The sequence below is a fragment of the Biomphalaria glabrata genome, chromosome 15, assembly GCF_947242115.1.
Source record: "Biomphalaria glabrata chromosome 15, xgBioGlab47.1, whole genome shotgun sequence".
Taxonomy (NCBI): Eukaryota; Metazoa; Mollusca; class Gastropoda; family Planorbidae; genus Biomphalaria; species Biomphalaria glabrata.
The window spans coordinates 9,238,511-9,265,010 of NC_074725.1; the positions used below are offsets into that span (position 1 = coordinate 9,238,511).

The 26,500-nt window shown below is 36.5% G+C and overlaps 2 protein-coding genes across 3 annotated transcripts in view; both read right to left on the reverse strand.

Moving 5' to 3' along the window:
* Positions 1–26,500, reverse strand: part of LOC106057725 (acetylcholinesterase-like) — a 127,115-nt gene that overhangs the window by 93,294 nt on the left and 7,321 nt on the right. The gene's annotated exons all lie outside the window — the stretch shown is intronic.
* On the reverse strand, positions 18,882–19,682 carry LOC129923170 (translation initiation factor IF-2-like). The gene has a single exon (XM_056013053.1). The coding sequence runs from the start codon at positions 19,680–19,682 to the stop codon at positions 18,882–18,884; it is 801 nt and encodes a 266-aa protein (XP_055869028.1).

Sequence of the window (26,500 nt, forward strand, 5' to 3'; positions counted from 1 at the left end):
GCGAGAAATTGTCTAGATATATTAAATCACAGGAAAGACATTGAGATATAGAAAGCCGTTGATAAAAATTAAAATGATAGAGATAGCTGTTGATAAAAATTAAAATGATAGAGATAGCTGTTGATAAAAATTAAAATGATAGAGATAGCTGTTGATAAAAATTAAAATGATAGAGATAGCTGTTGATAAAAATTAAAATGATATAGAAAGCCATTAATAAAAATTAAAATGATAGAGAGAGCTGCTGATAAAAATTAAAATGATAGAGAGAGCTGCTGATAAAAATTGAAAGGATTCATATATCTGCTGATAAAAATTAAAATGATAGAGAGAGCTGCTGATAAAAATTAAAATGATAGAGAGAGCTGCTGATAAAAATTGAAATGATAAAGAGAGCTTATGATAAAAATTGAAAGGATTCATATATCTGCTGATAAAAATTGAAATGTTAGAGATAGCTGCTGATAAAAATTGAAATGATAGATATATCCGCTGATAAAAATTGAAATGATAGATATATCCGCTGATAAAAATTGAAATGATAGAGATATCCGCTGATAAAAATTGAAAAGTTAGAGATAGCTCCTGATAAAATTTAATATAATGCAGACCCTTCTGATAAAATCGATGATACATATTATCAATGAAACAAATTGATATTTTACATTTTAACGATTATACAGATTGTTAAATATTATGCAGATTGTTGAATATTATGCAGATTGTTGAATATTATGCAGATTGTTGAATATTATACAGATTGTCAATATTATACAAATTGCCGATTATACAAATTATTGATCAAACAGATTGTCGATGATATACATTGTTGATAAAACAGATAGTGGATGATACAAAAAGTCATGACCAATATTAAAATACATAATTTTGATTATAAATTTGGGGCTAAAAACATATTTTTCTATTACCGTGGAGTACTAAAACTTCTTATTTAAAAGAAAAAAAATTAAATTACAATTTGGTGTGTGTGTGTGTGGTCGTGTCTTTGAACTGTTGGACCATCAAAACTTCGTAGATCAGGCATTTCATGTGATATGCAAGCCCATGCGGGCCGTGTGCGGACCCTCATGCGTCTAGGGCAGGATAAGCAAATGAAAGCAAGAACTATGAACAATTTCTTAACAAAACCTTTACATTTGTTGTTGTGATACCATAAAATTAGTTTTTTTTTTTTGGTTTTAAATTGCTTATAAATAGAAAATTGAACATTATACAAATATACCTGTTTAAAATCATATGATCGTGAGGGACAGATGCCACTGAATAGATGACATGCTAATGAATGCCACTGAATAGATGACATGCTAATGAATGCCACTGAATAGATGACATGCTAATGAATGCCACTGAATAGATGACATGCTAATGAATGTCACTGAATAGATGACATGCTAATGAATGCCACTGAATAGATGACATGCTAATGAATGCCACTGAATAGATGACATGCTAATGAATGCCACTGAATAGATGACATGCTAATGAATGCCACTGAATAGATGACATGCTAATGAATGCCACTGAATAGATGACATGCTAATGAATGCCACTGAATAGATGGCATGCTAATGAATGCCACTGAATAGATGACATGCTAATGAATGCCACTGAATAGATGACATGCTAATGAATGCCACTGAATAGATGACATGCTAATGAATGCCACTGAATAGATGGCATGCTAATGAATGCCACTGAATAGATGACATGCTAATGAATGACACTGAAGCGGTATGGTACTTAACAGCAACACCTCAAACAGCCCAAGAGAGTTGACAACACTCATTGTGATACTCCATCAGATGATATCAAAATTAAATATCAATATCACACTTCAGTGGATCCCTGGACACATTGGCATCATGGGAAATGAAAAGGCAGATAAGCTATCAAAGGCAGGTTCATCTATGGAACAACCAGATAGACCTGTTAACTACCTCACCCTAAGGTCAATGTTAGTCAGCAATCACAAAGAGGAGTGGCTAGACCAATGGGCATCAGGAAACACAGGCAGAGCCATGTAGAAAGAAATGACTATGCCTAACAAACTGGACAGTATTAACTTCCTCCCCCGCAAAGAACAATCTACAATTTTCCAACTAAGAACAGGACACACACCTCTATTAAATTACCATCTGAACAAATTAAACTCCACACAACTCCCCCTTTGCAGACACTGCGCCCACCCTTATGAAACCGTAAACCATATCCTCCTTGAATGCCCCTTCCTAATCCACCTTAGGCAGACCCTACTTCCACTACAGCCCAACATAACCAACACCCTGTACGGCAGTGCTGAACAACTGAAGAAAACAGCACATTTTTTTTCCTTGGCACAGTCTGCGAAAGAGCTGACTGCCCAGCAGCAATAAAGCTGGCTAGAAGAAGAAGAAGATGCGGTATAGCTTAACCAAGAAATAAAATTGAGAACAATAAATTTCGCTTGTCAGAACTTGCGGACCCCGTAGAGGCTGATGATCTATTCAATCTCGACAGGTTTGGGAAAGCACGAATTCTCGACCTGTACGGTGACATGTATGCAATACGCAAAACAGCAGGCCTCTGTCCAGGGCATTTGCAAGAGAGCATTTGAGCCTCTCAAGCCCTCACTCAAATAGAAATGGGTGATGATGATGATGATGATGATGCTCTATTTCTATGGCTGATGGTTAACGAAGGTGTGGCAGCACAACAACCAGTTGCCTTAACTTCACAATAGTCACTGAAATTCAAACTCATGACCTCTGGGTATGAAAGCAGAGCTCTTTACCAGTCGGCCACAGCGCCCCTTAAAAAAAAAGAAATGTTAGACCATTAATATCCACTTATCTATGACGCTATAGCAATTGTTTCTAAAGAGTATACGTCGAGGAGAGATATAACTGATGATCTGTGGTTACCTGTGAGGCATGATGAAATATTTAAACATTAACCCATATTTTCCATCCCTTTCTCCATATTTTTCTCAATCTTCTTCTTTTCCTATTTTCACGAAGTGGAGGGAGCTTTAAATTTTAAGTCCATGAATAAATCTTGAAAAGATTTTTAAAATGTATTACATGTATTAGGGGCCTTAAGAAGATTTCGAATGTGAACTAGATCCTCCTCACTAAGCTCCATGTGAATGAAGTCTTGAGAAGCTCAAATTATATCTACCAGAAGACAAAACTCAGTAAGATCTTCATAAGGTCAAGGACATGTGGCTTCTAAGATATCAAGGATGTTCTCTATAAGATATACCCTGGACATAAGACAGTTTTGTTGAAGGAACTAGCGTATTAAAGAAAAAGAATGGGAAAAGAATATGTGCTTTAACAATCAGTTTCGTTATAGATTGAAAGCAAAGCTTGATAGATGGCTTTAAGCCAACAGGAACAGAGCAAAAGCAAACTAAACCATTTCTTGGACGTAGATAAGCAATACTTTATTTACATGACTTGATATATGACTTGACACATAACTTTATACATGAATAAATATATGACTTGATAAATGACTTGAAACAGAACTTTATACATCAATTAAGACATGAAGATATACAGGACATAACACATGACAAAATACATGACTTAAAAATATGACTTAACACATGACTTAGCACATGAGGACCTTATGCATGACTTAATGCATGACTTAACATAAGACCTTAGACTTGGCTTAACACGTGACTCAATACATAATTTAACACATAACTAAATACATGACTGTAAATGTTTTCAACTTTGTATTATCTCAGCTTGACACATTTTACCCTTGAAGATGGTTTCGTCTTTTAGAAATTGTTCCATTAATGTCTAGGCCAATTCAAATGTTTTTAGAGAAAACATATGTTGGTGTTCTAATCGTATAGAGTATTAAGGCTTTTTGCGTTTTCTAATGGAATCAAATGTTGTTAACAAGTCAGTCAACGTGAGAACCTTCGTCTCAAAGTACCTTGAAAACCTTCGAACGATAGAAAACTCAATCAAGTCCCGTTGATGACTTTGACGTTAATGGACGTCTTATTTATGACGTCTTTATGGGCGAGACCGAGTCTTCTTAATACCTGTCCATTCAGGAACTGAGAGAGAGAGAGAGAGAGAGGGTGCAACAGATTACTTTCCATGTTAAGACTAACTATCTTTTGGGAACGACGTGAAAGACAGTGGTCAGGCAATAGTGCATTAAGCAGAAGACGAGAGGATAATGATTTAAAGAAATGAATTAGAAAAGTGTATCAAAGTAGGTTCTTTTAAAATGTATCAAACTTACAAAGAAAATTATTTTTAATTCGTAGAAATATACGCGTTTGACGTAGTATTTTTTTATATACTAGAAAATTAGGCCTACATCTTTTTTACAATATCTCTGATTATCAAGTATGTACGTGAAGACTAAAATATTCTGGGTGGGTGGGCTAAAAAACCTTGGTGGTGGACACAGATCTCGAAAACTGCTCTAACGATTTACCTAGAAATTTGACAGCTCATGTATATCGTTGAAAAAAAGTATAAATAGCTCGTTGGCTATAATGAGGAAAACTCCAGTTAGAGCATTTCAAATTATCAAAATAAATGCATTAAAATTTGGCTAGAGAACGAACAAGCATTGTACGCATCGTCTGCTAAGTCTAGATCTAAAGGCCTATCGGTGGAATAGTATAAAGTATAGTAGAACTACACGTTTGCTTAACCAGAATTCATTTCAGGATGGGGGGGGGGGGGCGAATGTTACATTTTTTAAAAATCTAAAATCCACTAGTTATAAAGAGAAAAAGAATCGCTCAATAGGTTTTGTTTAGAAAGAAATGTCTTTTAAAATTAGACTTTTGTGTGTGTTTTTTTCTTGTTGTTTAGGTCCCTATCAGTCTGTGAAGCAGAGCTCTCATATACTCTACTTATTGTCTCTATCTCCATTGTAAGGATCTAATCAAATAGAAATGTAGTGGACATAGAATGTAAACCCTTTGGAAGATAACGCTCTTAACGGCATTGTGTTGACTTGTTGGTTAATATTTTATTTGCTTCATGTTTTGTTTGGTGAAATAAATAATTGTTTAAAGTTTCAACTTGATCCGAGAATGGGTGTGGGAAAAATAATGTGTACAATTAATTAGCCATGTCTGTGAATCCTGAATGATTAAGTTTTCTTACTGGTATAAAAAAAAAATAAAAAAATTAGGCTACCAGTAATAGACTGACTACTTTGTAATTTTTTTTAATGATGTCTATTGTCTAAGCAAGTGTTTCCCAAACTTTTTCGCTTAACGGAACCCTTCTCACATTCTGAGTATTTAACGGAACACTTTGCTTATTGTTTCTAGAAAGGTTGGTTCACGTAGTGGCCTACTATTTTATTATTCCACTAGTTCGTGGAAAACCTATTCAGGCCTACGCGGGTATCGCTGAACACATTTTGGGAAACACTGGTCAATGCCAATAGTTGTACAAAGTTACGACTTGATTCTAGAAAGGGTGTTGTACAAATAACGTGTACAGTCTATCAGACAGATAGATAAAAGTTTATATAACCTTTGTTAAATTTATACAGTACTGGACTATTAATACTGGACTATTGATCGAAATTAACCAATATCTATATTGTGTTTTTGTAATTATGTAATTCTATTCCAGAGAAGTGACTGCTACTTGTATTGAAGTACTAAAACAAATGTGAGTTCTTAAACTGGTCATTGATAGGAGCAATAAAATATCAACACGCTGTTACAACCACTAGAAGGGAGACAAGCTTGAGGACGCCCCATCAATGATAGCGCCCTTCAATCGTGTTACATTAGCGGCTATAGCCCGTCTTACACTTGATGGGGGAAATCAATTCATCAAAGGAGCCCACGGGACTGGAAGAGACACAGGGGGAGACAGGGAGAGACAGAGAGATAGAGAGAGAGAGAGGAAAGAAAGAGAATTTGAGAGTAACAGAGAGACTTGCAATAAAATCAATCAGCGAGAAAATGCCAGGTATGAGATCAATCGTGAAAAAATTTGCATAATCTCGTCGGTGTCTTCGATATGACTTAGACCTGTCTCTGAACGTCTTTGATTGGTGGAAGTACAAAGCTATATGTCTCCAATGTTCTAAAACAGTACGCATTAAATGTACAATACACATTCAAACTCATAACACACATTGAAACATGTAATACATATTCAAATGTACAATACACATTCAGACACGTAATACACATTTAAACTCATAACACACATTAAAACCTGTAATACATATTCAAATGTACAATACACATTCAGACACGTAATACACATTTAAACTCATAACACACATTGAAACATGTAATACATATTCAAATGTAAAATACACATTCAGACACATAATACACATTTAAACTCGTTATACACATTCAAATACATAATTCACATTTAAACTCATTTTACACATTCAAACGGTTAATACACATTCAAACACAAAGTACACATCTTTTATTTTTTTAGTAAAATATTTTACATGTTTCGGATGTTCCTACAGATTCTGAAGATAATTATATCCAAGCCCAAACCTCCCGCAGGAAGATGGGGGATGGCAGCGGACATGTTTTAAACGACAGGACATTCGAGACTACTTAACAGCAGCCCAGAGCGCATACGACACGACCTGGCAGTCAAACCCATTATACACATTCAAACATACAATACATATTCAAACTCATAATACACATTCAAACATACAATACATATTCAAACCCATTACACACATTCAAACATACAATACATATTCAAACTCATAATACACATTCAAACATACAATACATATTGAAATTCATAATACACATTCAAACATATAATACATATTCAAGCATACCGTAAATATTAACAAATACTATACAATATGTGGGACTTGAACTGAGAGCCTGTTGAAACTATAGACTTTAATAAAACCCTATGCTGTTTTCAAATATAACAAACTGTCTAAACTTCAGCTACAATTAGACGCGAATAAGCCCTGTCTGCTTACTTTTGAAAGACACGTCTGCCCGCATATGGACATTAAACGGATGTGACGTCATCGTGTCAAAAGGCAAAGCGGTTCAGAAGCAGCCTTCAGAGATACGTGACGTCAGTGTTCTAGAACGCAATGGGGTGAGGGGGAGGGCAAGAGTTTGGAGTTATTCTTCCTGGGCATCAAAAGAGCAAGTGATGGCCTGGCGGGAATTGAAACTGCCCACAGCATGTTCTCCCGCTCCCTAAAATAAATAATGTTCTGTCCCCCCCCCTCTCACCTTTTCTTTTCCTCGTGTACATAAAAACTGGTGTTATAGAACTTGCCAGATACCTCTCAATTATACGTTCACTTGTTTACAAAGACATATTTCAATTATTTTATTTTGGCCAAAAATTGGAATGAAATGAAAGACTTAGATTTTCCAATCCAATTGTATGTGAATATACACTACTTAGTAATAAAGTAAAGTAGTTCCCCTTTCAGACCTTGTGTTATAGGGGCAGATGATATAAAAGGTCATCTGGTTATGTGGCCCACGGTTAACGAGGGTGTCATGTAGCCAGCACAACGACCAACCTCATATACTTTTCCCCAACTAATGTCAGGTACCCATTAGATCTGGGTGGACTCGGAGGCGCCCTAAAATCCCGAAATTAAAAATCCCAGTCTTCACCAGGATTCAAACCCCGGACCTCGGTTCGGAATCCAAGCGCTTTACCACTCAGCCACCGCGCCTCCTAGAAATAAAGTAATACATAGTAAATCAAATTTATGTTCACGTGCTATTTTAAAAGATGTCACCAGGAAGTCGGCCAAATGACGAAACGTCGCATTGCTTGGGAACTTAGTATCTTCATTAACTCTCTCTTCCATCTTCTCTCCCCTATCTCTCTCTCTCTCTCTCATTCACGGGCAGAAGTACATGTTTGGATGGGATATCATTATAAAGCGTGTTGTCCCAATTAGACTTAACAGATACTCAAATTTTAAGGGTGGGGGCTTGAGAAAAGGGATATAAAATTCACAGGCCACACCTGAGTTGCCTGAGTTTGTTTGGGAGGGCGTTTTAAAGCGGGCAATTCCAATGTAACGTACCATATACTAGAGTACATTGGCCTAATAGGGAGGGGGAGGAGTTGTTGAAACGGGGGCAGTTTAATTGAAAGTGCAAAAAAAAAAAAGGTGGGGCCAAAGTATTTATTATATTATTTTACGTCCACAAGCTCTTACAGGATACCTTTAGTTTTGGGAAAGTAAAGGCGGTTGGTCCTTATGCAGCACATGACACCCTACTCGTTAACCGTTGGCCAAAGTAAGATGACCTTAACATCATCTGTCCCATAGATCGCAAGGCCTGAAAGGGGAACTTTAATATTTTTTTTTATTTGCAGTATATAAAAAGAAAAAAAAAGTGCCCAGGCCAAAAAATATCCTAGAGCCTGTCAAATATTTCGAATAAGAACTGAGAAGCAGAACAATAGTTAAATAGAGTAAATGGGACTATTTGTTGAGGCGGAGAGTTGGGGGAGGTGAAAGAATTGATACTTAAATTTACGGGCCAGTGCAATTCAACGTAATATATACTAGAAGTGGCTGGCGAAAGGAATGTATTGAGAAGCGCCTTGTTGTGGACCTTTTTATTTCTTATTTTTTGTTAGTAAGGATACAAAGGTAGGTGCCCATTACAAACCTAACAATATATAGGCCTGGGAACAAAACAATGAGTGTAGCGGTGGGTTAGGATAGTTCATGCATGTGTGTGTATCTATTACTCTGTCTCTCTTTTTCTCTCTCTTTCTCTCGATCTCTCTTTATTTTGTTCTCCCTCACTCCTGTCATTATTAGACAAATATTAGATACTGACCAGACAAAGAAAAACAAGCATCTCCTAACTAGATATACTAGTTGTGTCCCGTGTTCAAACGGAATAGATACTTAGCCCTTGATTTCAACTTTGAACTTTGTGAAGATTAAAGGTTTACCTTGCAAGGATTGGTCCTGACATCAAATGATGTAATGATATGTTGATATTACATAATTAACTAAAGACAAAAGAAAATAAATCAAGGAGTAGAGACATATTTAAAAAAAAATGTTTATTCCAACTTTTTCTTTAAACTATGGCTGAATACTGAGTTTAAATTATAGCTGAATACTGAATATAAACTATGGCTGAATATTGAATATAAGCTTTTTGTGTAAAAAATTTTTATGCTAGATAGTAATTGCAATAATTTTGATACATGTAGTCACATCCATAAACAACAAGCTTGTTGGTGCATCTGTTCTACAGATGTATTGATATGCGAAGTATTGTAATAAATATCATAAATAATAATCTGCATCTCTCAGATCTGTTGAATCAAATTTCCATTCGCTTTTGCTTTTATCACATTGATCCATTGAATTGAACTCCAACGACACGAGGCTGGCTTCTTGCATTGGACAGACAGAGAAACAGACCATTAAAAAGTAAAAAGTAATTTTACAATAGACCATAACCCACGAGCAGATCTTTAAAGAATGACTACAGAATTAACTAATGGCTACAGGTTAGACGAATAGCGACAGTCCTTCACTAATGACCACAGTCCTTGACGAATGACCATAGTCCTTGACTAATGACCACAGTCCTTGACGAATGACCATAGTCCTTGACTAATGACCACAGTCCTTGACTAATAACAACAGTTTTTGACTAATGACCATAGTCCTTGACTAATGACCACAGTCCTTGACTAATGACCACAGTCCTTAACTAATGACCAAAGTCCTTGACTAATGACTACAGTCCTTGACTAATGACCATAGTCCTTGACTAATGACCACAGTCCTTGACTAATGACCACAGTCCTTAACTACTGACCAAAGTCCTTGACTAATGACCACAGTCCTTGACTAATGACCACAGTCCTTGACTAATGATCCAGTCCTTGACTAATGACCACAGTCCTTGTCTAATGACCACATCTTGAACATTAAATGCCAAACTTTACAATATTATTCTCATACAACCGTGGTTTGTCACTAGTGAACGCATACAGATGAAAAAAATGCTTTAAGCAATGATGCATTGCTTTTTCAACTGTAGTTTGCAAAATAACACATTTTACAAGATCTTGAACAAAATCTCTGACATATGCTACTTAGCAGTTAAAGAAATAACTAATAGACAAACACATAATATTTTCAAAACTTTAAACTTTTCAAGGTAAACATTTTGGGAACAATTATCTTAAGAGAAAAATCTTTACCATTTGTAAACAAGGAAGTGAAAACGTGTATTGCTTTTTTTTTTCCTTGTCCTAATTCCAGCAGCTTGGCTGATAGTTTTGTGTTAGGCCACTGGCAGGCTTGGACCGACTAGAGGGAAGAATTTCCAACGTTATGCTTTTTTTTTTAAGTTATTTAAAAAGTCACACCTGAGCATCTTGTATATTTTCTCATTTTGTTAATTGGACAAATACTTGTGTTAGAGTTTACGCGTATCAATGGCGTCATATAAAAGGCATTTTAATGGGAAATTCACTATTAGGGTTTCGAGAGTAAGACATTCCGCTTTCAAATGGAATGTACCGCTTCATTGATTTCATTGTAATAAATATGGTTTCTGTTGTCTTGAATGAATATTTGGTATCACATTTATTTTATTTATTTAAATTGGAAATGGGTAGACATTGTGGAGTATATCCAGGAAAATGCGGACCATGTACTTCAAAGATGCATAACTTTATCAAGAGGGCCGAACAAAATATTGGGCCCAGAACACAATCTTAGAAAAAAATACGATATGAAGAGCGTTCAGTCCAGGATGTCGGCCTGGTCGTGTGGTATGGACTGACGTTTGATGGTGATCCCTGTCATGTAAAAGAAAATAAAGTTCCCCTTTCAGACCTTGTGGTCTATAGGGCAGATGATGTAAAGGTCAACAAGGGTGCTATGTGACAAGCACAACGACCAACCGCCTTTACTTTGCCCAACTAATGTCAGGTACCAATTAGAGCTGGGTAAACTTAGAGTCGCCCAAAGATCACGAAATTAAAAAACAAAAATTTCTCCAGGATTCGAACCCGGGACCCCCTGTTCGGAAGGCAAGTACTTTACCGCTTAGCCATCGCGCCTCATCCCCCGCCGTGTGCTAATATGTGCTATATATTTTGAGAATCTTAAGGAACATCCGAAACATTTAAAATATTTTACAAATACTTCAATCTGGAAACCATTGCGCAGTTGTTCTCTGAGCCCTACACCAAATGACTAAGGACTTTAAATGAAATGCACCAAGATACCTGTGTGTACTGTGTAGTCGCTGAATGAACTCTTTATGTTGTCTGTTGTATTTATGTGTATTTTTCTGTTGTGTTGTCTTTATATGAGAAAAGAGTCCTTGTAATCAATAAAGCAATCTTAGTCTTAGTCTTTAACGGAGAACATTTCATTCTACTTCCACACATTCCAGGTCATTTGAAGCTCAACAAAAAAAAAACAACATCTAGCCTGTTGCTGACATGTACAAATAATTTTGTTGGGAATGCTGGGACAGTTCTGCCACTGTTTCCCATCAAATCAGAGTTCGAAACCTGCCCTCTAACATCTCTGAGCTGCAGTTTTAGTAAAATCTCAGCGCGCGGTTTTTCTTATCAAGGCTTCTTTATAACCGCTAGTTAATTTCCTGTAAGTTTTAAGTTCTAGACTGAAAGTGTAATGTTTCTTGCATGTTGAAACAAGTCTGTGTAACAAAGAGCTTAGGCGCTAAGACGTGCACAGAATGTATCATATACTTTAATAGAAGCACCTAGCTTGACAACACTTCCCATAAGTGTGTACACCCAGTAGGTAATAAGCTCGCCATTTATAGTTTGTCCGCCATGTATGAAAGTCTTCACTAGAAACAAAACACTTCATTCTTCAGTTCCGTTACATGCATGTACCTCTGATATTTGTATGTGTTGAGACATTACACATCATAAGACATTAGATCAGGTACTAGTACATATTGATGCATTTGTCCAGTTTTGGGCCTCTATTAAAGTCCAACAGTTTGTGAAACAGGTCTACAGCAGGTGAAGAAAGTCCTAATAAGGTCAGTGTCTTCGAATCCGAAGTTTGAGGATGAGTGCAATATTTTCAAGAGTCATAAGAAAGAACAAAATGTCATTTTAAATAGGGGGAGGGGAGGAAGGAGGGATACATTTTGTTAGTGTTTTCCATCAACCCCCCCCCCTCCTCACCGCGAACAGATGAATATCTTCAATGCCCCCCCCCCCATCCCCACACTAAGCCACCATTAGCTGTCAGGTTGATCTCATCGACTTCAAGTCCCACCCAGATACAAATAAAAAGAATAATAAATGCCTAGTGGAAAGTTTGTTGTTGTTGTTTTGTTTTTCAACAGGATTTATTTCTTGGAAATGTTTTTAACATATTTTACATCTTTCGAATGTTCCTTCAAAGTTGAAGATAATCTACTTCCAAACCTCCAGCAGAACGACGGGGGATGGCAGCGGGCAGGGTTTGAGCCCTGGACCATCGAATCGACCGAACGAAGGTCCAGCGATCATACCATAAGACCATGCAATCAGTCATATTATAGCTTTACAACCTTGTAATATTTTTCATTATATTCGTTGCAGTTCTATTCCTCCTTTGTAAGGCTGTTCCTCTATATTGTCCCCCTCCCCCCGCCATTGGGCTAACAGTGTCTAGTCATCCTAAATGGGCCTCACGACGTTTGTTCTACACAGAAGATAATTAACAAGAAGCAAATATTGAGGACGTGTTGGGAACTGCTAATGAGACGCTTACAGATTAAACAGGTGGTACACCAGACTTTTATTCTTTGCTTTATCAACATAATGTCTCTATTACCGGCTCATTATATGAACTTACACAGCTGACTGGGAAATTAGTATCATGATTCTCATATTTGCATTCTAAAAGAAACTAACAGAAATTACGGTATGAAATGGATAAGCCAACATCAATAGTCTGAATGACTCTTTGAGTCTCAATTGCTGTTGACTGTAGGCAGCTTTACCACCAAAGTATGCAAAATATTTTAGCATCTTTTTAGTTCTCCATTGTAGACTAGAAGAAACAGAACAAATTATATTATCTAATATGTATTGGGGGGGGGGGGTACCTGAGTGGTTTAGCTCTTGGCTTCCTAACCTAGGGCCCTGGGTTCGAATCTTGGTGAAGACAGGGATTTTGAATTTCGTGCCCTAGAGTCCACCCAGCTCTAATGGGTCCTGACTTTAGTTGTGCTTGCTTAAGAAAACAGACCTTTCCTTTCATGATCTGCCCGATTAAAATTTTAAATGCGATTCATTGAATTTAAAGAATTAATTGATTCTTTAAAAATTCAAATAGCTCATAGTATAAATGATTAATTCATGAGGCCTACAAATGTATTTTCTCTGAAGTTAATACGCTCTACACTTATCGCTCTTCTCTCATTTATCTATATATTATATTTACACATATCTGTAGACATTTTCTACTGTGCCTAAAGTAGATCTTCTCATTCTATAAATGCCTAAACTTTCTAAAAATGCATATTCATTCTATATAATGCCTAGGCAAAGTAGGAAATGGAGACTAACGCCGGGCAATCTATCTGGTTAAATAGAACGCCTGGATTTAGCACTTGCTGATAAAACGTTTTCGGGCCTTGTCTTCGATTCTTAAAAATAAGCATCAGTGCAGTAATTCACATGTGACCTAGATATTTTGCAACATCTAACGCAGATACATGAGTTTGGTACTATCTATCGGCTATGTGTTATCCTAATCAATTTCAGAATAAATTATGATTAAGAACTTTTTTTGCTTTTCATGCACGTGGTTGCGCTATTTTGAATATTTAGCTCTCTCTCTCTCTATATATATATATGAAACTTTTGTTTAATAGATCATAACGGGGTTTTAGGGTATAACACTGGGATGGGGGGGGGGGAAGAAGTCTTTAAGTTAGTAAACAAAGTTTTTCACAATACTTGAATTTGGTTTAATTTGTAATAGGGCCTATTACAGTATGTTCATTATTTTGCATATATGTAATATGACATTACTTTTACACTCACATATTATAATTATTTAGCCCTGTGTCCCTAGCCGTTATGTTTTTATAATTATAAAATTTTAAAGAACTAGAATAAGTGTCTTAATCTGGTTTTCTGAATTTGAATAGCAATCGATAGCAAGTATTCTACGTCACTAATACTATAAATACATATATCTCTTCCTTTGAATCACTTACCTCCGTGTAAAAAGGCCAAAGAAGAATCCAGTGGATACAGGGGAGGTAATGAGAAGACACAAATAACCTGCTAGAAAATCTTCACACGAGTTCCTGAAGCAGGAGAAAAAAGAACGGGGAGGGGGGGGGGAACTAAAGGAGGAAGAATGGCAAGGGGAAATAACACATCCCATTAAGGGGACATAATATCGAGCAGCGCCACCAAGTATTGGGAATCGAAGGGCTCATCAATACGAAAATTTATTATAATGTAAGGATTGAGAGAAAGAAGACCTGTACGCTAGAGAGAGATATAGAGAGAGACATAATGAGAAAGAGAGAGACATAGAGAGATAGATAGAGAGAGAGACATAGAAAGAGAGAGATAGAAAGAGAGAGAGAGAGAGAGACATATATATATATATATATAGAGAGAGAGAGAGAGACAAATAGAGAGAGAGAGGCATAGAGATATAGAGAGAGACATAGAAAGAGAGAGATAGAGAGAAAGAGAGAGAGAGACATAGAGAGAGAGAGACATAGAAAGAGAGAGAGAGAAAGAGAGACAAAGATATATATATGTATATATATAGAGAGAGACATAGATAGATAGATAGATAGATAGATAGATAGATAGATAGATAGACAGATAGATAGATTGGTAGGTAGATAGATTGGTAGATAGATAGATAGATAGATAGAAAGATAGATAGATAGATAGATAGATAGATAGATTGGTAGATTGGTAGATAGATAGATAGATTGGTAGGTAGGTAGGTAGGTAGGTAGATAGATAGATAGATAGATAGATAGATAGATAGATAGATAGAAAGATAGATAGATAGATAGATAGATAGACAGATAGATAGATTGGTAGATAGATAGATAGATTGGTAGGTAGGTAGATAGATAGATAGATAGATTGGTAGATAGATAGATAGATAGATAGATAGATAGATAGATAGGTAGATAGATAGATAGATAGATAGATAGATAGATAGATAGATAGATAGATAGATAGATAGATAGATAGATAGGTAGAAAGAAAAAAGAACGAGAGGAAAGGAGAGCAAAAGGGACAGAATGGTAAGAAAGAAAGAGAGAGAGAGAGAGAGACTGAGAGATAGCCAGAGAAGTAGAGAAAAAATACCAACGGAGCAGTTCGATCTTCCTCATTAACGAAATCACTTGTCTGAACACTTGATAATTACCAAATCTCCTCAGACAAAAACAAAAACAGCATTGAATTGAACCCTTTCACCTTGGGAACACGCTATAATCTCTAAGGACCTGGAGCTAAGCGACCACACAGAGCCTCGAAGTAGAAGTGGTCTAAACTGCGCCTATACTCTGAGCTGTTGTCCTGCAGGAAAGGGCTGGACAAAAAACAACTTTGTATATTGCTGAACTATCCTGCTTGAACTGACATAGAAGAGAGCACCTGGTTGCTGGCGGATTCATAGCGAGACAGCTGGTGGTCACTCACAAAGCCCGCGGGGTATACATTAGAGACCAAAAGAAAATCTGCTGCTGAGGACAAACGCAGACGGCAAAAAGAAAATCTAAATCGACCGCCTCTTGACAATGGTTATGCTTGCCCTGGATGTGGCAAAATATGTAGGTCACAGCTGGGACTGCGCAGCCACGGGAAATACTGCACTCCTCACTAATCTTCGGACTCGAAGACAAGCCTAATTATTATTTAATACTCCAATGATAAGCATGTAGATCTAGACTAGGAAGAAAATCAAAAAAAAAATTTCCTGAACATTAATTTAAATCAATAAAGCCTTACATTTCCGATAATCATTTCAAGAACGCGACAGTCCTTTCAAAACCGATGCAGGATCTAGACCTAGATTAAGTCTCTAGCCAAAGTTACGTTATTTTTATTTTATAAATTATAACGGTCAAACTAGAGTTTTCTCCGTGTGGCCAACGAGGCAATTCTTTTGTTAGCCATATAGATCCACTGTTTAAATTTCTAGGAAAATCGTTAGAGCCATCCTTGTGATCAGCTGTCTGCCCACCCTCCACGAAGGAGTGACTTGAATAGAGGTATTGTAAAAACATTATGAAAATGTCATTTAAGATTCGAAAGTGAAATTTGTAATTGATATGTATTCCCGAGTGGCATAGTTCACTTGACTACATATGAAAGAAAGTTCGAATCCTCTCTGGATATATTGGATCTAGGTTGTGTTCGCTGAGTGCCTAAAGGCAGCAGGGAAACCTTCTCCCAGTAACATCTCCCCCTCCTCCTCCCAGAACCACAAATACTATAGGATTAAACCGCAATGTCTAGCAGTTGAATATCTACAAGCTATGGCAGAAAGACACTCTACTTTAAAGAAATTTTAAAACAATTAATTCTGGAAATGTCATTTGCACTTTAAAGCATCGTAACAGAATCTCTCATTTACAACCAAGTTCCGATAATGTTATTTACAACAGCATGACATATTGACATTTATAAAACTATTCTGAATATGTTGGCAGAATCTGAGAATGTCTTTCGTAACATGTTGAAATTATGTCATTCACAGTATCATAATATGTCATCAGGACATCTTGACAGGATGTCATTCGCAACATCGTGACAAAATGTCATTTAAGGCATCGCGAAATAATGTCATCATTATCATTTTGACGGGTCTTCATTTGCAATATCGTGACAGAATATCATTAACAGCATCGCAACAGGATGTCATTTGCAGCAACGTGAAAAAACGTCCTGTACATCATGGTGACAGGATGTCATCCACACCAACACAACAGAATGTCATTCAAATTATAATACAGAAAGAGTCAAACCCCTTTTTTCCAACACCAAATTTTTCTGCAAGCCATCTGGGTTTTTTTTTCTTCTTTCTCACCATAGCTCCTCATTCGGCACTCCTGATCTGTTCTCAAAGTCTCTCCCTCCTTTCGCCTTCACATAATCTTATTGAGTGGGTTACTGTTTGATTCGGTTGAAACACCCCCCCCCCCTCTTTTTCCAATACCCTGTAGGGGTTCTGTGACAAATAAACACGTTTTTATTCACCTAGTCGCGGAAAAAAAAAAAAAAAACTTTTGACGCGTCAAGAGGAGCGTACTCTCCTTTTTTTTTTCTCCCCCATTCAATTGATGAAGTCGCCTCCCCTTTTTGATTTCGAGAGCTCTTGACCATTGACCATACCACTTAATTTATTTATGACTATTGATATTTTGTAGTTGGCATTGCTGTTTGTATTTCTGACTATCTGTTTGTACATTCAATCAAAAGGAAAGTGTTTCTAACTAGAAGTCCAATCGTTGATGTCCCGCTAATAATGTCTAGCAGTTGAATATCTACAAGCACATGCAGTCTGCTAGAATAGTTCTCAAATTTTTTGGATCCGGTGACATCTTTATATAGTTAAAACTTACCCACGGACCCCTAAGTGAAAAAACTACATAACTGCATCGTATATAAGTTACAAATGTAAAAATAAAAATGTAATCGAGTGTTTTGAGGTTATAATTTGGTTTCAGTGTAAAAAAAAAAGTCAATGTTAATGAAATTTTATGAACGAATTTATATCCGGCTTCGTGCTTATTGCAACCGCAAATCTCCACAAGCGCAAATCTTCACAACCGCAAATCTCCACAAGCGCAAATCTCCACAACCGCAAATCTCCATAACCGCAAATCTCCACAACCGTGAACAACCGCAAATCTCCACAAGCGCAAAACTCCACAACCGCAAATCTCCACAACCGTAAACAACAGCAAATCTCCACAAGCGCAAATCTCCACAAGAGTAAATCTCAACAAGCGCACACTTCGAGCCGGTTTCTTTTATGTGTGATGATGTTCATGACGGCACTGAATCCACGTTGTACCAAACCAGAAGACCAGAAAGCAGTCAACAACGTCTGCACAAAGACTTAGAATGCAGTATATAAAAAGTTGGAATCTATTCTTATAAACAGACATTTTGGTCTTCTTGTTAAAGCATCGACTTAAGTTCCTCGTATTTGGAAATTTGATGTGTGATTGGTAGTCTGTTTGTCTACACATTTTGCGTAATACTTAATTTTTAATGTAAAAAAAACCCATTCATTTCGGGGCCCCCCTTAAGTGGTCGCCCGGAGGGATTTTCAAATTCTCCCCCTCTTCCCCCCACCCTAGCTACGCCACTGTTCAATACCCAGTCGGAAATATCCAAATGAAAAACGTCTTCAAACCTTTGATTTAGGTCGACACAGAAATTCATAGAATCCCATGTAATAGAGAAAGTAAACTGTAATGGGGAGAGGGTTAATTATTATTCCAATTATCCGATCCGATTCTATACAATGTTTCTTTCTTTGGACCCTTACGTTAGTCTCGCGAAGCCCTGTGAGTCCGCGAACCACAGTCTGAGAACCATTGTACTAGAATATATTCTGCGGCCTGCCGAAACGTAAACACTTTTTGTCGTTACGTGGTTGTTAATTTTGCTGAATTTAGAATACATTTCTAAACATTAATTGCGAGGAGTCGATACAAAACCCAGAGTAACCTCAGGTCACAGGTCACTGTCACGAATCGTTATCAAATGTCCTATATTCTTGACTTCATAGTCCTTTTTTTTGGGGGGAGGGAGAATTTGTCTTTTTTTTTTAAATTGATTGTCAATGATATGACGACAGTCAAGACATTATTTTTTGTATGATGCTTGTAGGCTTTTAGGCATGTCATTCATAGGCATATCATTCATAGGCATGTCATTCATAGGCATATCATTCATAGGCATGTCATTCATAGACATGTCATTCATAGACATATCATTCATAGGCATGTCATTCATAGGCATGTCATTCATAGGCATATCATTCATAGGCATGTCATTCATAGGCATGTCATTCATAGGCATGCCATTCATAGGCATATCATTCATAGGCATGTCATTCATAGACATATCATTCATAGGCATATCATTCATAGGCATATCATTCATAGGCATGTCATTCATAGGCATGTCATTCATAGACATGTCATTCATAGACATATCATTCATAGGCATATCATTCATAGGCATATCATTCATATGCATGTCATTCATAGGCATGTCATTCATAGGCATATCATTCATAGGCATGTCATTCATAGACATGTCATTCATAGACATGTCATTCATAGACATATCATTCATAGGCATATCATTCATAGGCATATCATTCATAGGCATGTCATTCATAGGCATATCATTCATAGGCATATCATTCATAGGCATGCCATTCATAGGCATGTCATTCATAGGCATATCATTCATAGGCATATCATTCATAGGCATATCATTCATAGGCATGTTATTCATAGGTATGTCATTCATAGGTATATCATTCATAGGCATGTCAATCATAGGTATGTCATTCATAGGCATGTCATTCATAGGCATGTCATTCATAGGCATGTCATTCATAGGCATGTCACTCATAGGCATGTCATTCATAGGCATGTCATTTCTACGCAGTGTTTACAGACCTGAGACTTGGCGAACGTGATATAACATGGTGTTTATTTACATAGAATAAATCCATTAAGATAATAGAAGACTGAAATTTACACAGATCACTTTTAATCAAATATATCTATATCTGTATCTATCTATATAACTATCTATATATCAATATCTATCTATATATATCTATATGTGTGTGTTTGTGTGTGTATATGTATGTATATATATATATATATATATATATATATATATATATATATATATATATATATATATATATATATATATATATATATATATATATATAAATCATGGGCAATTTATGTATAGGCGGAGACCAAAAAGCTTAAATAGGCCACCCTAGGACAACGGCTTTGTCTGCGACAAGAGTTGAAAAATATGCAGGTCAAAAGTGGGTCTGCGTAGTTTCCTAAAATGCAGCACTCATCCTTACAATGTGTGACTTGATGACATTGCCTAACAATACGTTTGTACCAATATATGTACGTGCCTCTTATAGTGGAGCATGTCCAAGATTTACGTATCCACTGTTGATTGAAATTCCTCTTATATGAGTATTGATTGGGGGTGGGGGGGAGGGGTAGGTGTAATATTTTGGGCTGTAGCTCCAGGCAGGTAATCCAAGTTAGCATTGTTAGCGTATTACTTACTACAAAAATAAAATAATGATTAAAACATTTCTTTTTTAAAAACAAAATTGCCAAAATAAACGTTTACGTTATTGTTCAGATATAAGACTACAGCTGTCGATTTTAGTGCTGAAGTGGTTGAAAACTTCATTGAAATCACATAATACAAGAAAAACAAAATTACTGCTTTAGACTTGCAATTTTTACTAGTGGTTCTGTCTTCTGCCCACCTCTTTTACTCTTTCTCCCTTTCTCGCTCTCTCTCTTTCTCTCTCTCTTTCTCTCTCTCTCTCTCTCTCTCTTCCATTTACCGACATTTGAATCCACTCATTTGTAGCAGTACTCCTAAAACTTCAGGCACTCGACACACAGATGCACACACACTCCATTAGAATGAGTATATAGCCCACTTCTCGTATATCTACAACCTTATGCCAGGAGACAACTATAGATATTTAAAAAAAAGGCGGGAAAGAGCCTGAACCAAAGACAAGGGACGCAAGGTGTAGTGTTGTGTTTCTTTCAGCTTCCGGCTTATTTATGAAATTATTTTGCGTTAGGTAAGTTGTATGTTATATGGTGCGTGTTTGCTCCGCTGTAATTCATTTTTGTTTGGTGTGCCTAAAGTATTTTTTTTTTTATATTATTTAAGGTTTCTATGTTCACGAATAAAGACCGCATCACAAACGAAGAAATTCAATGACATTTGGGCTCGATGATGACCTTCAGAAAGCTATAGTCCCACCGAGACACTACCTACACGGAACAGTACCTGGCAAAAGTAGGAGACGCAGACAAAAGAACACAGCACAGAATAGTCGGGCCTATAAATGCAAGGACTCTAATCCTGACAAACGACAGAGAGGAATGGAGAATGGCGGTGGACAGATTGTTTACACCACAAAGGAGAAAACTCGAAAGAGGATCCCTTTCAGCGCCATGCTGAATTTCTGACCACTGTAAAAAAAAAAAAGCGCTTGTTAAGACAGTACAGGCATAAGACGAGATCGTCGGGGGCTAGCAAACCCTTTTCGACAGGAAACAGTACCAGGAAAAGGAAGAAGAGGCAGACAAAAGAAAAGATGGAAAGACATCAAGGAATTGACTGGTCTATCAATGACTCATGACAAAGAGGAATGGAGAAAGGCAGTGGACAGATCATGTGTGGTGCCCCAAAGGTCCAACAGACTGAACCCAATTGAAAATAATTTCATCAAAGTATTTTGAGGCTTGATGCCATGAAAATCATTGGCATATTAATTAAGATTTAACCTCTTAAAATAGCAGCTTTCCATTTCTTTATCGTAAATATTTTTGACGATTAAAAAAAAATGATTACTTTCCATTCATGTTATTAATCGCGGAGATCACTATACCATGGTCTGTGTCTGATCTAAATACTTATTTTACTCCAAATAATAAGTTTATACACGGAAACTAGTTTCGCTTTCAAGTAAGACCTCCAAGTAAGACCTCAAAACAAAGATGTGACACGTATCGATCAATGATTAACACAGACGAAAAAACATTTATGTTAGCAGCAGCAGAGACGTCACTTCTGAACACCCCCTGTAGTTTCTTCAATGATAAATATTTGTCCCATGTCTCTTCTATTTGTCTTCAAGTCCGACACATCCCCCCCCCCCTTTTTTTTTTGAGCATATTGGCTTTACAGGAGATGGGGAGGGGTAGGATGGGTGAGGGGGAGAGAAAATATGTTGTCAAAAAGAAGCTTGCTTCCTAAATTCCAGGCACGAACTCTGCAGGAGCTGTCTGGTGCTGCACAGGAAGGGCCGGTGGAAAGTTGCGTGCTTCTGTTCAAATCGTTGATAGGGCGCTTGGAATATTTGTTTTTCATTTGAATATGAGATAATTAGAAAAAATTTGAAAAGATTGTAAACTAGATTGTGTGCTGTTGTTGTAGACGTGGCATGATGTGTTCTATCAGTGGGTCTCAAACTGTTACCTCCCCACCCCCCTTTCCATGACGAAATAAATGTCGTTCTCTTCTCCCCCCCCCCCACACACACCTGAGGGCCTCTCACAGTTGGGTCAGGATGGGGAGGGTTAATAATGTAATAAGTAATGTAATAAAAGAGAAAAGAAAATGAGACACGTAATAAAAACACGATCCTTCCATTTTTTTTCTGAACTTTTACATTGACAATAGTTTGTAATCCAAATTGAAGTAATCAATAATGATTTAATCTAGTTGTTGAGTTTAGTCTTTATCGAAAGTCTTTCGTAGTTCAATTTTTTAAAGCGTTTGGTTTACTAGTTGTTTTTTTTAACTGAGGATAGTATTTGAGACATAGCAGATTTCCAGCCAGCAAGGAGACCTGGGGGAGATGTACACAAACGGGTACGGAACGGAGCAATGGCGCCAAGAGGTTTGATGCCTTCTGCCTTTCAAAAAATATATGTAACAAGATGTAACAAGTTTTCCCTCCAGCCAGCAAGCAAGCAGCTGTGGGGGTGGGGGTGCTCTGACGGTCTCCTCTCTTCGCCCCGGCGCAACGCGTTTTCTTGGTTGTGAGCTCCAAAAGGTTTTCTTGGACACGATTGTTTTTTAAATGCTTAACAAATTGTTCACTCAGGGCTCGAGTCCTCAAGGGGACTAATTCAAACTTAACCACTACATCTGAAAAATACGATTTCTTTCCCTTGTTCAAGATACCAAACAAATTAATTAATTACCAATAGTTTAGTTAATTAATTAATTGTTTTCGTTTTATTATTAATTCTTGTCTTGTCAGGTATAATAAATAATTGTGCTAAATTTAAACTTAAACCGAGATTGAATTTGAAAGAAATGAGAGAAATAACGTGTACAAACGTTTTACCAGACAGATAGACAGAGTGAGTTGATAGAAGCTATGTAACAAAAAATCATAGCTGTCTGTATAAGTTTAATAAACCAATAATAAAATAGCTTCACTGACACTATGACGTAATTCAAAGGTACCCAACAACAAACTGTGAAATGAAATGTACCTCTATTTCTCTCATGTATAGCCTTGTGAAAGGAAATGTACCTCTATCTCTCTCTTGTATAGCCTTGTGAAATGAAATGTACCTCTATCTCTCTCTTGTATAGCCTTGTGAAATGAAATGTATCTCTATCTCTCTCTTCTATAGCCTTGTGAAATGATCTTTCTAAAAGCTACAAGGAATCTTTAAATATTATTTTATTTTTTTTTTTGTCTGGACAGCGTGTCTTTTACACAACAATTGACAAGGTCGTGACCTGAAGCTTCGCTAGACAGCTAGAACTCTTTAACCGATTTCTGGACCAAATGGGTAGTCGATCGTGACAAACTTGTGTTATCAGTAGAGGTTAATACCAAGATCTTCACATGGAGGTGTAAGATTGTTTTGAAATAATATGCCAGATATTAAGGTGAGAAAGTTCATAAAACAGCTATCTAGAATCCACACTTCTTTTCCTGAGACTTGCGTTTGTTCACTAGTGATGGGGGAGAATTTAATTCAAAATATTCAGAAAAACAGGAACATGTTTTTCAACCCTTAAGACCAGAATGTTCCAGACTGTTCCAATAGACAAACGTCTGCTGTCTATGGAGGCCGTTCTTGTTTGGTTAACCTTTGCCCCTTTGCCCCTTTAACCAACATTCCGCCCTTTAAAAAAAAAAAAACTATCTCAGGACAAATTTGCAAAATGTCACGTGCTACACTTCCATTGATCTGATTGGTTGAGCTTGCGGTGTTAAAATTTGCCTTGGAAAAATAATCAGTGTCCAATATTTTCCAGCTAATTTTTTCCCCCCAAGCTTGTTTCGGAATTGAATTTTCCAACTTCACCCTCGGCACTGCTCGGCTGATCGATTTCTTAAGAAATATGGTCATAAAAAAAAGGGCGGGAAAAGGACGTTACGAAAAAAATGAATAACAGCAGACGACGGAAAATAAATTGTAGAGAATGAGCGTTGTCGGTGTGAGTTTTGCTGAAAACTGAGAAGCGTCTTGCTATGTTGAGGGGCTTTTTTTTTTGTTTTGTTTATTTTAGCGTTTGGTTAATATTATGTAATATAATCAATTAAATGAACGCTTTATTATTTTTTTTCATTTATATATACATTTATATATATTTTCTTTTTATTTTTTTTTTGTGCTTTGAAGTTAAGTCTAGGAAATTAAACTTTTAAATCTTTTCGTAGAAAAACATCATCTCATTTTATTGCAAATGTCTTGCTGTGTTGTTGATTTTTTGAGATTCTACACTTTTTATTTTACAGTACCTCTATTCAAGTCACTCCGGTATGGAGCCTGGATCTAGAAACCTAGAGAGCTTGTCTCAAAAACACATTTAATGATTTTTCTAGATATTTAACAGTCTATGTACATCGCTGAGATCAGAATTACTAGCTTGTTTAAATTTAAATTTGGCTAGAGATCTATATCTAGAATTCTAGGTCTAGATCAAACATCGGTTTTGAAAGAACTATTGCTTTCTTGAAAGGACTATAGCGTTCGGGAATTTCCGAATGTTGGCCACTATTGATTGCGCTTCGTCTAGTAAGTCTAGACCAGGGGTGGGCAAGCTTTTTTAACCGAGGGCCGCATTAATAAAATTTGGGGGTTAGGCGGGCCGCATGTATATATATATATGAGGAATTAAAACAAGAGTTAGCAATTTCTTGAACTAATTTTACGAATTATTTATTTTTATTTTGCTATTGTCTATTTACATCCATCATTTCAACACGAATGTATAGTAGTACTTAATATGAAGTGTATAACTGTTTACTCTCGTGCTTAATGTTCCGAAACCATGAAACTAGCTTACTAGTTGTTGTTTTTCTTGTGACTACTGTCAAATTAACTTCAATAAGCATCGACCTGTTCTAACACTTGATAATTTTCAAACAAAAAGAAAGCTTTTTCAAAGATGAATGGGGTTGCTTAAAATGTGAAATTTAAAGTTTCTTAAAGTGTGGATATACAGCTTCTGGCACCCATAAAACTCCCGCGAAGGAACTGACTATAACTTCTCTTTCAGCCAGCTTCTGCATTAAATGGTGAACTGAGGCTATTGAAAACTGGTTTCAAGTTCTTGTCGTCTTAAATTTTGTTTTAAAATTCCACAATCAAGGAATCCAAATAAGTCTTGTACTTTTCAACCATTTCACTAGAAATAGTTTTACCTTTCAGCTAAGGTAAAATGATAAAGCCTTAATTTCTCTTGCTGGCCTCAAGAAATGGAATAGCTTTGTTTGAAAAGATTTAAGATGCACATGCATGTCATGTGCAAACAACAAATTGTAATGCTTCCGATGATAAACATGAAGTCTGTCTTCAACTCTTCATTAGAAGTATTAGGAAAGGGTCACAGTCGATGTCCATCAAGGAACCTAACATTTTCTTCCTTGAGATTCCATATTGATCTAATGATTGGCCGGCCATTACTACTGTGTTACCGAATATCAGAATGTTTTAATCCCAAATCTTCACGTACTTTTCGGAACTGCCAGTCGGGGCCGCATGGATACTTGGAGGCAATAGGCGAAGTGAATTTGGTGGCCCCGAATTAAATATAAAAATACAAAATAAAGGGAAAAAACTAAAGGTATGCAATTTATTAAAGACCTAGTGTACTTTGAACAATAACATTGAATACAAGTTTCGCTGTTCCTTCTCTATAAATCAAGGTTTATTTACTTTGCGAGGTCCCCAACAATCATGGACCTTAGCAGATGCATACTTTAACTGTGCATTATACATATGCATTTATGTGTATGAAACAAATCGTACGAATTCAGTGTAGCTTTTTGTAAATTTTCCAGTTACTAGTTTATGGTTGGGATATTTTCTTTATTTTATTAAAAAGGTTGTTTTTCTTAGTCAAATCTCCATCAGTTGTTTTCCTTGCCATATTGTACAAGCCAACCCAACTCTTTCAACACAGTTCTTCCTAGCATGAAATAAATACTGGCCTGGGCTTATGTCTTTTACTGAATTTAGCGAAATATTGCTATTAAATATAATGTTCGTTTACTTTAAACTTTTAATAAGGACGTTTAGAGACAATGTTTCTTTAGCCTCTTCATTATAAAAGATAAGAATCAAAAGTTTAAATAATTTCTATACATATTTACAATGACTGATTTTTAATATATTTGCAATTTTATATGTGTAATGTGTGGG

Bases quoted from the DNA above. Each gene is read 5' to 3' on its own strand.
- LOC129923170 (XM_056013053.1), bottom strand. From the start codon at position 19,682: ATGCCTATGAATGACATGCCTATGAGTGACATGCCTATGAATGACATG.